The 14649-nt window shown below is 35.6% G+C and overlaps 1 protein-coding gene across 4 annotated transcripts in view; it reads left to right on the forward strand.

Moving 5' to 3' along the window:
• DIAPH3 (diaphanous related formin 3) overlaps positions 1-14649 on the forward strand; it is a 569365-nt gene that overhangs the window by 130398 nt on the left and 424318 nt on the right. For all 4 annotated transcript variants that reach the window (XM_082435809.1, XM_082435810.1, XM_082435807.1 and 1 more), the window contains one exon: positions 10208-10338. In XM_082435809.1, coding sequence (XP_082291935.1) covers positions 10208-10338 — 131 coding nt within the window. The remainder of the gene's footprint in view (positions 1-10207; positions 10339-14649) is intronic.

Below are 14649 nucleotides of genomic sequence, written 5' to 3' on the forward strand. Positions count from 1 at the left end.
TCCCATTGTTCTTGATTTTTTTTTCTTTTTGAGTATATGAAACATCACCATAGTTCCAAAAATCTGAACTATACAAAAAGGTATATTCTGAGCCTTGTCACCTACCATCCTTTCTCTTAGGTGTCCTATTCCCCCATCTTATCTACCATGTTCCCTTTCACCTCTGGAAGGGATAGTCTCATTAGTTCCTGGTTATTCCTTCCTGTGTCTTCCTGTACAAATAAACAGATATATGTATATTTTCTTATTTCTCTTTTATAATATACAAAGTATTATACTATAGATATTCTTTTATAATTTTTCCACTTCAAAATATGTCCTGATAAGCATGCCATGTCAGTTCATAGTGATATCTTCATTCTTTATAACTGCATGTTGTATTTCATGCTATGTGTTCATGGTGTGTGGTGCTATAGTTTTTGCGCTGTGTCTGTTGGGTGTGGCTCACTGTGGTTTATTCAGTAACTATCCTCTGGTAGAAGCAGCTGACTGTTAACTGTTATGGTATATCCTTTTTGAGGCTTAAAAGCTAAAGAACACCTTAGTTCTGGTCATGGTAAGCAGGTGGAAATGTTATAATGCATTCAGCAGTTGGAGCAACACTTTTTAAATACATAAAATTGTCTAAATAGTCAAGTGTCTTTTGAAGGCAATGGGCCAGCAAAGGAAAGCTTTCCTGTGAATGGAAGGGAAATCGACGCTAGTTAGGTATTGATGGATAATAAGAGAAATATAGTGTGTTGAATTTCTTTTATTATTTATTCAAGTTAACTTCTTAGTGACTAAAATTAGTATGGGGTCAATCAGTTTCTTTTTTTTCTCTATAAAGATGTTTTAGAAACTGAAAGGGGAAAGAGCAGTAGATTTTCTGTATTTTGTCATGTTTCTTTGTAAAATGTACGTGGTAATTCTAAACTTTTAACATATGGTATTTTTACTGTACACTAAAAGCAGCCTTTAAAATTATAGGCAGAATTTTTGGTTCATAATGGTGTTCATTAAATGCTTATGGAAAAAAATAACTCTTTAAGGGAGTTCTTTGCTAAACTTAATTTTGTTAGTGAATGCTCCTTTCTGCAGTACTTTTCATCGCTCGTTGTTTCTACTATGAAACAATATCGTAACATCATAATATCATAATATAGCATAATAGCATAATATCATCTCTGAATGACAGGTTTTATTGGCAGTGGAGATCTATTGGGATCACAAATGTTCTGAAAACAGGTAATTCATACTGCAATGACACAGGTTGATGTTTCTTTTGATCAGTAACATTGGAGATGCTAGAAATCATTTGAAAAATGCAAGGAAATTGTCACAATTCATTTTAATAGCAATACACATGATAGTAATTTAGATTTTAATTACCCCCTTGGCAGCAACTGTGCTACCCCTTTTTTGTACAGTGCTGACTCTGCTGTTTTTTTAAAATGTTGTCATTATCAATGCAAACTTTTTCTTTAAATAGTCTCCATATTTCATATCATCTTATTTATCTTCACAAGTCTCATCATCTGAATAGGTACCAAGAATTTGGGAATCACAATGCTAAAGAGAATCTGAGGCAGTTAATTTGTTACTGACATAAATAGACAGACATAGAGCTAGACATATACACACCCATGCAAGAGTACACATACTTATTACTATGAGAACTTAGGTGTTTTGACTATTTTGGCTTTATGTTGATGGAATTTTTCTGTATTCTGAAGTTAACCTGCTGAAAATTACAAAGTGAATGTCATGGAGAAGGATCTTGAGTCTAGTAACTCTTCATATCTTCATACAAAAAGCACTTAAATCTTCAATCTATTCTTACAGTCCCCCAATATTTTAAGTTTTTAACCTCTAGAGGCTATATTTTGGGTCTTCATGTTAAGAAATGCTGATTTTTCTTGATAAGTTTAGGTGTAATAAAAAAACTAAACAATTCCCTGCAGTTGGAGATGCTGCACGGTGAATTTTGGTACAGGCTACCTACTTTCTGAGAGGAATAAGATACGATTTAACAAGTTGAGTGATAGTTTACAGTGATTGGAGTAGTATTTTAAGGATACAGTTTCTGAATTCTGTGATGTCTCAGATAATGTAGGCAAAGTTTTGCTTAAAGCAACCTACCGTGTGTTAAACAGTCTACTAGGGACTAAAAGGCCATTGTCCTCACCCACATGGGCATTATGCTGTGTCAGCTTCCTGCAGAGCATGCAGACTTTCTAGATTTAGCTTTTTACTTTTATTATTTTAAAAATCAGGTCATCATTAAGTGGTGGATTCTCCATGGTTGTATAGAAATAGTTCAGTTATTTGAAAAAGGAAAGAAAGTCAGCTCTTTAGTACTTTTCACTAGTAACTCGGAAATACAACAAAACAAAATATGGTATTTTTAATTTGTCATAGAAATGGTATTCCAAATTACTCTGCAAACAAATAAATGAGACAGAATAATGAAGAAATATTCTGAATAAGTCTTACACCTAAACCGAGATGAAACGCAGGCATCGAGGCAGGTACAAATGAATCTGCTCTAAGACAGGTCAAAGGAAATGGTTACTATTACCTTTAATACAAAAGAATGAATGTTTGATTTTAGAGAAATAGAACAGGTAAGGGAAATAAGTTGTGAAAGGGTATATTACTTTTTGTACCTTAGGATATTTTTTAATAAAAAATATGACAAGAGTAGTGTATGTGCTTTTCTTTTTATCCTGCATGTGGTATTTTAGAGTAAAATTTACTAAGGGATTAAAAAAGGTTTAAAAACTATGTTGGATAAATATCATTCTAATTTTTGTGATGTCAGGCGGACATCCTTCTCTCGCTAATGTGTTTTGATACCGCAGGGGATAAAGCTTTCTAAGTATTTTTGTCATCATGGCTAATGGACTTAGAGGTATGCAGACGTCAGTATCCTCCTCCTCTTCCTGGCTGCTTCCTTTGAAGTTATGTAAAATGAAAGAAACACTGGAAGGGCTGTGTTTAAAAGGAATATTTCTGATTATTCATGTAGCATAATATTTTCTCCCCTCAATTTCCTTTCTTTTGTACCTGTATTTTGATAGTAATATAATAAAAGGGGGAAAATGGTGCTGAAAACTAATCTCCCAATTATCTGGTCTATTTCCTATGTCTTTAAATTGAAATAGTCCTTTCTAGCTAAGCATTCATTCTTCAGAATTTTTTTTTGGTGTGACTTATCTGCCTCTCCTTTCTTGTAATCCTTAGTCCATGTGTGCCTTCCATTTTATAACCTCATTCATTCATTCATTGAATGCTAGGCACTTTACCAGGGACTGGTGACACAGTGCTGAATTAGGCTCCCAGAAGCAGATGCTGCCCTAGTAGATGTGTTCTAATGGAGAAGATGATACCACACAGAGGTGCTGACTATTCCCAGGAGGTTTGCTGACCTAGCTTATTGCTTTTCTTCCTGCTCCCTCCACTGTCATCATCCTTCCTGACTTGATCATTCACATAGATGATCAATCTAATATTCCATCCTCTTATTTCCTTGACTTTATCACTCCCAACAATCTTTGTTTTTCCACCCAATCTCACCCACCCATTACCTTGGATAATATTGATAAAATACCACCTCTAAATATGGTTTACAAACTTCCTTTCCTTTCCTGACCTACTTACTTACTTAATATTCCCACTTTAAGACTTCTATAACCCTTTTAGAACTGCTAATCTATTGACTCTACCATTTTTTCATGTCCATCTCCTCCCCACCCTCACCATGCTCTTACTTCTTGTCTTATTGACCTTAGACACACAGTCCTTTGTTATCTTACATAAATCTTCAGTTCATTTGCCTCTCTGTTCATATAAACTCTGCCCTTGGTTAAATGGAACTTCCCACCTCCTCTGCATTTGCACATCAGCACAACATACATCTGGGAGGGAGCACACAGCCACACTGACTAGTGTTTTCTGAATGACCACAGTTGACAAAGCGAGCCTTTAACAGATACGTTAACAGATATTCTACCACATGGCCTTTGTCAGCGTGCTTTTTTACTTTCTGAAAATGATTTCATATCTCCTCTCATACCTTTAGCTCTGCATCCTCACTTTTAGCTGATTATATTGCTGCTTCTATCACCGAGACTGTTGATGTAATCAGAGTAGAACTGCCATACCTTACTTCCTAGTCACCAGATCTAACAAGCTACCTGAATCTGTTCCCTTAGATTCTGCTTTTGCTCTTCTTAGAATGATCCACTTTCCCTGCAATTGTGTAAGGTCAGTCCTTCCTCTTGTATAGTAGGTCACATCCTCTGTCACCTACTCAAGGGTTTTTTGTTGTTGTTCACTTGTTTGTTTTCCTGCATCTATACCTACCCTTTGCATCATCAATTTCTTCCTCTTTGCTTGGTTATTCCCATCAGCATGCAAACATGTTGTGGTTTTCCCCCCAACACCCCAAATCACACCGCAGGTTCCTTTCTAGCTACTGCCCTTGTTCTTTGCTCCCATTTACAGAATCTTCTCAAAAGAATTGTCCCTTCTTCTTCTTGCTTTCTCCCTTGAATTTCTGATCAGGCTTATCTCCAATCCACCATTCAAGCTGCTCTTGTCAGGGTCACAGTAATCAGTAGATGGTGACACCATTCCCTTAGTTGTTGAGACCAAAAGCTTTGTCATCATCTTTGAATTTTAAATCTTTCACACCTCACCCCTCACACCCAAACTATCAGTAAGTCTGATCTGATCTTCCTCATATTGAGAAAATCTGTGCCTTCCATCACTGGCGTCATATACTAGGCTGCTGTCAACTCTTTACCAGACAATGTAGAAGGCTTCTAATTTGTTTCCTTGTTTCATGTTTTGCCACTTAGAGTCTGGTGCCACACAGTAGTTAGAATAATCTTCTAAAAATGTTTGTTCTATCTTATAATTTCTATGCATGTTTTTCCATCCACTTAGAATAAAACCTAAAGTCTCTACCAAAGTCTCTACCATGGTTTTTAAGACCTTATCAGGAGCCAGTAAACTTTTTCTTAAATGGCCAGATCCTAAGCATTTTAGGCTAGGGTGTTATGTATGCTTTTAGTTGTTTCTGCTGTTGTTTCTTTCCCTTCTTTCTCTGTCTTCTCCTCCTCTTCCTCTTCTTTTTTACAAGCTTTCAAAATGTGAAAACCATTCTTAGCTCAAGTCATACAAAAACATTTGGCTGTGGTTTGTCAGTCCCCTGCTTCCAGGATTAGATGTCTGCCTGTCTTATCTGTCCTTGTCATCTATAACTCTTTGTCACACTCACTGGGATTTAGTTGAATCTTCTTGCTGTCCTTCAAATATGCCGAGTTCATTCCTACCTTAGGGCTTTGTATTTGCTCTTCTGTTTGCTTGAAATACCCTTCTTCCAGAATGCCCATGTTCCCTGCTTTTCTTTATTCTGGTCTCTGCTCAGATTTTATTTTCTTAGACAGAAAAAAATGTCATTTGATCAAACTTATGACTTTGAAATAGCTGCTTCCTCTATTACTCATTCTTTTTCTTCCACCTTTTCCAATTAAGTAGTTAGCACTACATTTTGGCTTAGGCCCCAAACCTAGGAGTCATCTTTGACTTTTATTTCACCAGTGTAGCCACATCATATAAACAATGTCGGCACACAGTAGGTACTCAATATATCCTTTAAGCAATAAATAGCAATTAAAGTTATTACAATACAGAGTGGTGAGTGTTTTGAAAAAGGAATCCATAGATGGGGTGGGGGGGACTCAGTTTGTGTGGCTTATAAAAAAGTCCTCCCGGGAAGTTAGTTTTGGCCCAGATCTAACTGATGTCTGGGAGTAGCCAGTGCGAGGAGCCTGCATAGTAGTGATGCTGAGGGTTTGGGTAAGAGGGGAGGGTGTCAAGGCAGGAATCTCAGGTGAAAATGCAGAGGCCTTTACACAGTAAATGTTTCAAACTGGAAAAACCTAATATGGTTGAAATAAAGAATTAGTTAGTTTTTCCCAGTAAGTTTATTCTGTTTTTCCCAGTGTTTATTGGGAAAGTCTACTTGCTGCCCCATTTAAGATGTTGTCTGCGTTTACCTTCATTCTCTAATCAAACACACCAATAATTAACAGCTCAGCTTCTATGTCTTGAACCAGAGTGGCCCCAGAGAAAAGATTGACAGATTGGCCTCGGTCTTTCCTATAAAGGGAACCAAACATATGTTCTCTTTTTTTTGTTTGACTTCTTTAACTCAGCATAGTTTTTTGGATTCATCTATCTTGTTGCATTATCAGTAGTGAAATTTTTTATTGTTGCATAGTATTCCATTGTATGGATATAGAACAACTTGTTGATGAATGCTTGCATTGTTCCCAGTCTTTGGCTTTTATGAATAAAGCTGTTCTGAATGTTGTATGGATTTTTTCCCCTCCTGCTTAACACCTAGTTGTGCACTTGCTGAGTCAGTGTCTATTTAACTTTAAAAGAAATCTCTAAACTGTTTTATAAGTGGTGGTACTGTTTTACATCTCCACTAGTTGTGTAGGAGAGTTCCAGGTGCTTCACACCTTCACCATTCCAGGAGGTATGTAGCATTATTTTGTTTTTGGTTTTATTTTGCATTTCCCTGATGACAAATGATCTTGAACATCATTTCATATGCTTATTGACCATTCATACATCTTCTTTTGCAAAGTCTGTTATTCATGTTTTTAAATGGACTGTTTGTCTTATTACTGTTGAATTGTAGGAGTTCATTAAATGGTTTGAATAGAAATCCTTTATGACAGGGGTCCCCAAGCCCAGCGCTGTTTGGAACCGGGCCACACAGCAGGAGGTGAACGGCAGGCAAGCGAGTGAAGCTTCGTCTGCCGCTTCCCATCACTTGCATTACTGCCTGAACCATCCCCCCAAGCCCCTCTGTCTGTGGAAAAATTGTCTTCCACGAAACTGGTCCCTGGCGCCAAAAAGGTTGGGAACTGCTGTTTATGAGATATATTTATCGTTGGGAGAGACAGTCTACCATGGGCCCCGGATATCCCTGTATATTCTTTCTGCTTATGCCAACATGCAAGGCCTGACCATTCTTTATCCAGGTCATTTCTCAGGACTGCATTTACAGTGAAGCAACTTTAGAGGTGAAGTTATATCTCTGTGGATAATGAGCGGGTTTGTTACTGTTCACTATGAAAGTGGTGATTCCCCCAAGCTCAGTGTTCTTCCCTTGTTATACAGTCCACTGCGTGTGTAGGTATCCATCATTCATCAGGGATCTCTGCATCATCCCTGTGGGCTGGTGGGTTAGGGAACCAACATGTATAATAGAGTCCTTTTGTCTCTAACTGAGGAGTCTTGTGTTTTCTGTCAGAATTCATGAAATAGTAACAGGCTAACTTAGCTTGTATGTAGGGTAAAATCTCAGCCTCTGCACAGTTCTTGACAGGTATTGCAATGTTTTCTCAGTCTGTGGCTTACCTTTCATTTTCTTAATGAAGCTATCTTAAAAAAAGAGCCTTTTGAAAAGTGGAAGGTTTACATTTTGATGAAATCCAACTTTATAGTTAGTGCTTTTGTATCCTAAGAAACCTTTGCCTTCCTCAGGGTAGTGAAGATTTTCACTATGTGTTCTTCTAGACATTTTATAATTTTAGCTTTTACATTTAGGTCTAGAATTTAGGTCCACATTCTTTCATGTGAATGTTCAATTATTCTAACACCAGTTGTTGAAAAGATTCTTCTTACCCCATTGAATTACATTGAGATCTTTGTTGAGAATCATTGACTACATAGATTCAAGTATATTTCTGTACTCTCTTCTGTTCTGTTAATGTTCCGTTAATTCTACTTTGATTACTGTAGCTTTTCAGTAAATCTTGAAATCAGATAAAGTAAGCCCCCAACTTTATTCTTTTTCAAAATTGTTCTATTGTAGGTTCTCTGCATTTCCATATTAATTTTAGAAACTGCTTCTCAATTTCTTCAAAAAAGCTTGCTGGAACATTGATGGTGATTATATTGAATCTATAAATTATTATTTTTTAAATGTATTTATTAATGGATTTCTTGATATTGAGTCATCTGATCCAGGAACATGGTATAGCATCTTCATTTATTTAGGTCTTCTTTCTCTCCACAATGTTTTATAGTTTTCAGTGTATAGATATTTCCCTTCTTTTGTTAAAAATTTTCCTAATGATTTTGTATTTTTTTGATGCTGTTAGAAAATGATATATTTAAAAGTTTTATTTTCTAATTGCTGGTAGTAGTTAGGAAAAAAAATTGTTTTTCTGTATTGAATTTTATTCTGTGAGTTTGCTAAATTCATGTAGATAATCATCTCATTTGCTAATAGACATATCTACTTCTTCCTTTCTAATCTGTGTGTCTGTTGTTGTTACTGCCTTACTGCACTATCTAAGACCTTCACTACAATACTGAATAGGAATGGTGAGAGCTGACATGTCTTCTCTTGTTCCCAATTTTAGGGGGACCAACATGTTGATTTGACCAACATGGAAGTTATAATAGCTGGAAGACTTTATTAATGGGGACATTCTGTTCATTAAGTGCCCTATTCTGGGTCATTAAAGCAAATTAAAGCATTGTTCGGGTTTTTGGATGCCTGAACTCATTTCTTTAGGCACTTTGCTGTAAGGACCCCATAGAATGTGGATTCAGTTAGCTCCCATTTCATGGAATGGCATATTTTTCTTTAGTAAATTATGACTTGCTATTGATGAAAATCACCTGTTTCCCAGGGCTAATTTGTTTTGCATTATTGGGAATGTTTCCTTGTGCAACATTGTAGCAAATTAATAAAAATAAAAAGAAATGAAAAAATACATCTAATTTCCTACCATCCCAACTTAGCTGCTTTTGGGCATGTACAGTTCCTTTTCTTCCCATTAGATTTGTAATCTGTAATTTAAATAGATATAATTCTGGAGTTTATTATTAGTTGGGCATCCTCATCATTTCCCATCTGGACTACACACATACCTTCTCAACAGGCCTTTCTGCTTCTGATGCTTCTGATCTCAGAGTAAAAGTCAAGTTCTTTGGTGGCCTGTAAGGCCTACAGTCCCCTCCATCACAAATTTTTTCCAGATACCTGCATGTTTAGAGCTCTCACCTCCTTCAAACCTTTATTCTAACATTCAGGTTTGAGGCCTTCAGAGTCTTTTCTGTGAAGCTTTCTTTTTTCTTTGACCACCCTGTTTGAAATTGCATCCCACCTCCTAATGCTGCTTATTCCTCCTCCTGTGTTTATTTTTCTCTATAGCACTTAACACTACAGTGAGATGTATGTTAATTATTTTACATTTATTGTCTGTCATTCTTTATTCTTCCCCGTGGAGAATAAAGCTCCGTGCAGGTAGGTATCTTTGTCTCTTGTTCACTGGTCTTTTTTCAGCACTTAGCACAGCGACAGGCACTTAGTAGGGAATTAATGTTTGTTGAATAATGAATGAACTCCAGCTCTTCTCATATGTATTTCATACTGCTGCCAGTGTGATGCTTCCAAACCCCCTGGAAAAGCTGTTTGTGTGGCGGTGCTCTACCACTCCAGGACCTGGCGTCTATCTTTAGTTGTATGTGCTATGTGCTTTTGTTTTTCTTTTTGGGTGTGTGCTTTTGTGTGATGTTTTAGTCTGAAAGATATTCTTGTCTAAGTCTTTGCCTCCCTAACGCTTACATACCTTCCCTTTGGCTTCCCTTGTCCGTTCTGCCAAGTTGGGTGTTCCTCCTTTGGTCCCTTGGTGGCATGTTAGAGGAATTAGACTGCACTGAATAGTACTGTTTCCTTGCTTGGGTTTCTCCTTCCATACTTAGGTTTTGATAATCTCTGTGTCTGTATTGCCTTGAACTGGGTGCTTAATGATTTACAGCTTTTTCTGTGTTGCTTGGAATATTAATTTTAATAGGGTCATTCTTGTATTAAGTTTTGGTTTTTATTTTGCATGTGCCTAAAACACATTGGTATATTTTCAGATATTTCTTATGTTTTCCATGATAGTCTGGATTTGACAAAGCAATTATTTTAATTTGAAAACCTTTTGATATTATGTTGCTATCTTTTGTGGATACCATGGATTATAGATTTATGGGCAGAAGTAAGGAAATCATCCTCTCAAAATAATGCTACTCAGAGTAGTTGTGTGCCACTGTTAATATGAAAGGTGGGATTAATGTAGTTACTATTTTAATGGATAATCTTCACACAACATGAATTAAATTTTTTAAACTTATTTTACAGGGAAGTGTTAAGAGTAGTCGACAGATCTCACCTCAGGAATTCATCCATGAACTGAAGATGGGGTCTGCAGATGAGAGGCTTTTCACGTGCCTGGAGTCCCTCCGTGTGTCTTTGACGAGTAATCCCGTGAGGTAATTGTCTATCTGAATATGAGGGCATATTACTGAATTAAACAGATGCCATGATCTGCCACTTTTATGCAGTACTTCATGGTGCCTGTGAGTAAATAGGTGGTCTGTCTCAACAACTTCTCAAGGTAAAAATTGAATACATAATTTTTATATGCATGTGGAAATACAGTCTCAATAGTACCTTTTGTGTTTGTTACTGAGTGATATATAGCCTGTGGACTTTTAAAAAAGTCATTCTTTTTTTTTTTTCTTAGAATTTTTAAAAGCTTAAGGTGTTTTTCAAAAGAGAACAGTCATCAGAAACTGTCAATTTAATGGGGCTGAGTTTCACTCTGAATTTTGGTATTGTACATATATATTGGCTCATTCCTGTTTGATATAGCAAGAAATACTATTAATTTATTATTTCCTTTATTGGAATTGGTATCTTTATAGGAGCCCATAGGTTAGCGTTGTCAGACTTAGCAAATAAAAATATAGGACGCCCAGTAAAATCTGGGTTTTAGACGTAGTTACGTTAAAAAATTATTTGTTGTTTTTCCAGAATTCCAAATTTAACTGGGTGCCCTGTATCTAGCTACTGTAACTACAATAGGTGTCTTGATAAATCAGTTTTTAGACCTTTTAGTCCAGCATATTCTTGAAAAATTTTAAGTAGGAATTGTTATAAAATGTCTGAACAGTCATAGAATCAGAATTTCTGAGCTGCAAGAGTCTAAGGTAGATTAGTTTTGGTTTCTTATTGTATAATGAATGCTTATTTCTGCATAAATATATATAAGTATTTTCTAGCCCTAGCTCTATATACATATATATGTATATATATATATGTATGCATATATGTGTGTGTGTGTGTATAAAGTATAGACAAAGGGCTAGAGGGCCAGAATGAAAAACTATGATTGGAGGTTAATGATATGTAAAAGAATTTTTTTGATACTCTGATATTCCGGATGTTTCTGAAGTTTGGCTACAGTATGATAAAGATCCTTGACAGTATAAGCATTTAAAATAAAAAGACCCTACCTGCTGAGAGACATGAAAGTGAGGTTTAACTAAGGAGTATGAAGAGTGAACAAAGAATCTCTATTATTTCAATTTTATCTTTATTTTTCCATATTTTACCACTTTCAGTGTGTTCTCTAGGTTGTAAATTAATGGTGGGCATGAGACCAGGGATTTCATATGTCTTATATACCTCTCTTTACCAGGCACAGTGCTTTTAGCACATAGAAAGTGCTAAGTGAAGATTTGTTGATTGAAACAATTTTAACCTTCTTCAGTCTTATGTTGGCTATTGCTAGAAACTAAGTTGAATTAGGAGTTTATTTATTTGACAGGTATAGTCATACATGGAGAGTTCTGGTCTCCAGCTTAATCTTTACCTGTTAAATGTTTTCATTTAAAAAATGGTTATTGAGCACCTGCTGGTTTCCAAGTACCAATGTTTCGTTTCCAAGTACCATCTTAGATGTGGGGCTTGAGTAAATAGCAAAGCAGGTCCAGGCCCTATTCCTGTGGAGTTTAAATGTAGGAAGAGGGTATTTTTGGGTCAACTGGGGAGCTACAGTCATTTTTCAGTTTATCTGGCAGCTACTGGGCACTGGAAATAACCATGGAATTTCAGTATAATAAGAAATAGGCCCTGCCATTACCTCTTCTAATTTTTCATATTTTGAGTAGATGAACATGATAGTGAAAGAATAACTGTGAGAGGATTTTATGTATAAATTCAGGCATATTACAATGGATACAATTATTTATTGTGATTCCATATAAAGACACTGGGAAATAATGCTGTATGTTTCTTTCATGAAAGAATAAATATTTCAAAAATAAAAATTTGTGGAATTATTTCCCTGAGAGTGGCCAGTTCTATTGAGCCAATATATGTACAATAGAATATATTATCAGCAATTCACAAGTGTTGCTGTTTCCTACGAAGTAGTCTTTTTAATTGGAGAGAATAGAAAACCATATCATTGGAGAAATTTTTCTGAAATCATGGCACTTTATGTAGATAGAAAATTGAGACACTCACGAGTATTTCTGTGCCCAGTGCTCCAATCAGAGGAATGACTTAGCTGAACATGTAAAACTTGAAGCTATTTCTGATCAAATCTTTGGACTTTGCAGTTAGTTATGATGTGTCTGCTGATAAAGTCAGTTTTTCATATTTTCTTTTTTATGTACAGTATGTGACTAAATTTCAAGAGAGAAGGAATTCCAACTTTTTGTAAGCTTTTGAGATTATTATTAGATCTGTAGTATTATTGAGAAAATCAGAGTGAAATTCTTTAATGTCTGTGAATACAATTGAAAAAGAAGCAAGTGAACTAATTAATGACAGTTCTCCAATGCTGGTTTGGGATCAGGATTTATTTAAATCAAAAATCAAGGAAAAAGTAGACCACCCCCGCACCACCCCATCCCTGATATGCAGTATTTTAGAGCCATTCACCAACCTCTGAAACTCTGCGTAGCAATTATGAGACATGTCATCCTTTGACTATCTGCATAGTGAATTATGTGAAAACCAGCGCTTTAAGTACCAAATTATTGGCCTTGTTTTATAAAGAGTTGGTTTGAAGATCACATAGTTCTTCTGTTTGAAGTTTTATTGATTATTCAACATCAAGGACAGTTTTGAGCTTAAAGACATAGTAGCTTTATTTTTGGAACACAAGTGAAAAGACCAATTTCTTCAAATTATCAAACATAACTTTTAGTGGATCTCAACATAGTCAACAATTATGTTTGAGCTTTCAAATACGTGGAGGTAGAAACATAAAAAGGTAGACACTAACATCATTATGATTGATATTAAGCGTTTTAGTCCATACTCATCTTTGCATATAGCAAATTAGTTATAGAATGCATCTTCATTTGCTCAAGTTGATGTGGCCGTCAAGGATAAGGTTTCTGTCTCAGAAATACCAGTCTTCTTAGATCTTTGTGTTTTGTGATTTTAGGCATTATCTTCCTTTACTCATGCTTAACGTGTGCATTTTGAAGTTTACAAGAAATATTTTACAATTTATCATTTTGTTAGAAGATTTCTAAGGAGGTTTTGGAACTAGATTTGATTTAAGTTAATAACTGTAACTTCGAGAAGATCAGTTTAGAAAATTTTGCAGTAAAATATATGTTTACTGCAGAGCAAGTAAGCAGCCTGTATGTGTCATTATTCCATTTAATCAGTGCTATGTTTGGAGTGTAGTTTTCCTGCATTTCTGGGCTTGAAAACATAAAGCTGGTAGGAGAGCTTATCTTTGGAGGTGCTGAATGTTTTGTGCCACGTACTGCACGTGAGGATAGAGACAGGAGGCTTGTGGCAAGCAACGAGATCACTGTATTTCTTGGTGTCAACCTGATCTGAAGAGAAAAAGTCAAGACAAAAATTTGAAGTTACTAATAGTTTGACTTACTATAAAAGTTATTTTTATAAAATGTTAAACATATAAAAAAGGTTGTTTGTCATTACAGTGAAATAAGTGCCCACTCACCTACTAATGAGGCTAGCATATAGATTACAGCCTATAACTTTGAAGCTTCTATGCCTCCCTCCTTAATTCAGTGTCCCTTTCTTGCACTATTCCGTGGTGACCACTGTCCTGAATTTTGGATTTCTTTGCATTATAGATTACCATATATGTATTCCTAATATATTGCTTGGTTTTACATCTTTTGAACATTATTTAAATGGCATCATCTTCCATGTACTCTTTGAAGACTTGCATTTTCCTCTCAGTATTTCATATATTTATGTATGCTGTGTGCAGCTACTCACATTTTATCACAATTAATCATTGTTCATACCTTGTTCTTATATTTTAGGAACATCCTTTGTAAATAGGACATGGATGCTTTTTTAAAAAAATCTTGTCTGATAATCTTTGTTCATATCAATTGTAGAAATATATTGGGATTTATATGACATTTCATTCTGAATTTTCAGTTTATGCTGCTTTTTCCATGTTCCTCTTCCTCCTTCTCCTGCTCACCCCTCCCCCATTCTTTTCTGTATTCTTCTTCTTCCTTTTTCCTCAAATTCTTTTGATAGATTTTAAATTTCTCATTTCATTTTTCCTCATTTACTAATTTGGAAGACATTCTCTTCGATCTTAAAACAGAAGAGAAATTTAACATGCACACACTTAAAAAGGAAACTGTACATGTGTGTACTTAAAAGGGACACGAAAAAGCAGTCTCTCTTCATCTGAACCTAAAATACGTTAACACCAATCATCCTCTCTTGATTTGTATGCTAGTTCTGTGTGATATTTTAATTTTCTCTTTTTTCTTTTTTCG

This window comes from Balaenoptera physalus (genome assembly GCF_965194825.1).
Source record: "Balaenoptera physalus genome assembly, chromosome: 18".
Classification (NCBI taxonomy): domain Eukaryota; kingdom Metazoa; phylum Chordata; class Mammalia; order Artiodactyla; family Balaenopteridae; genus Balaenoptera; species Balaenoptera physalus.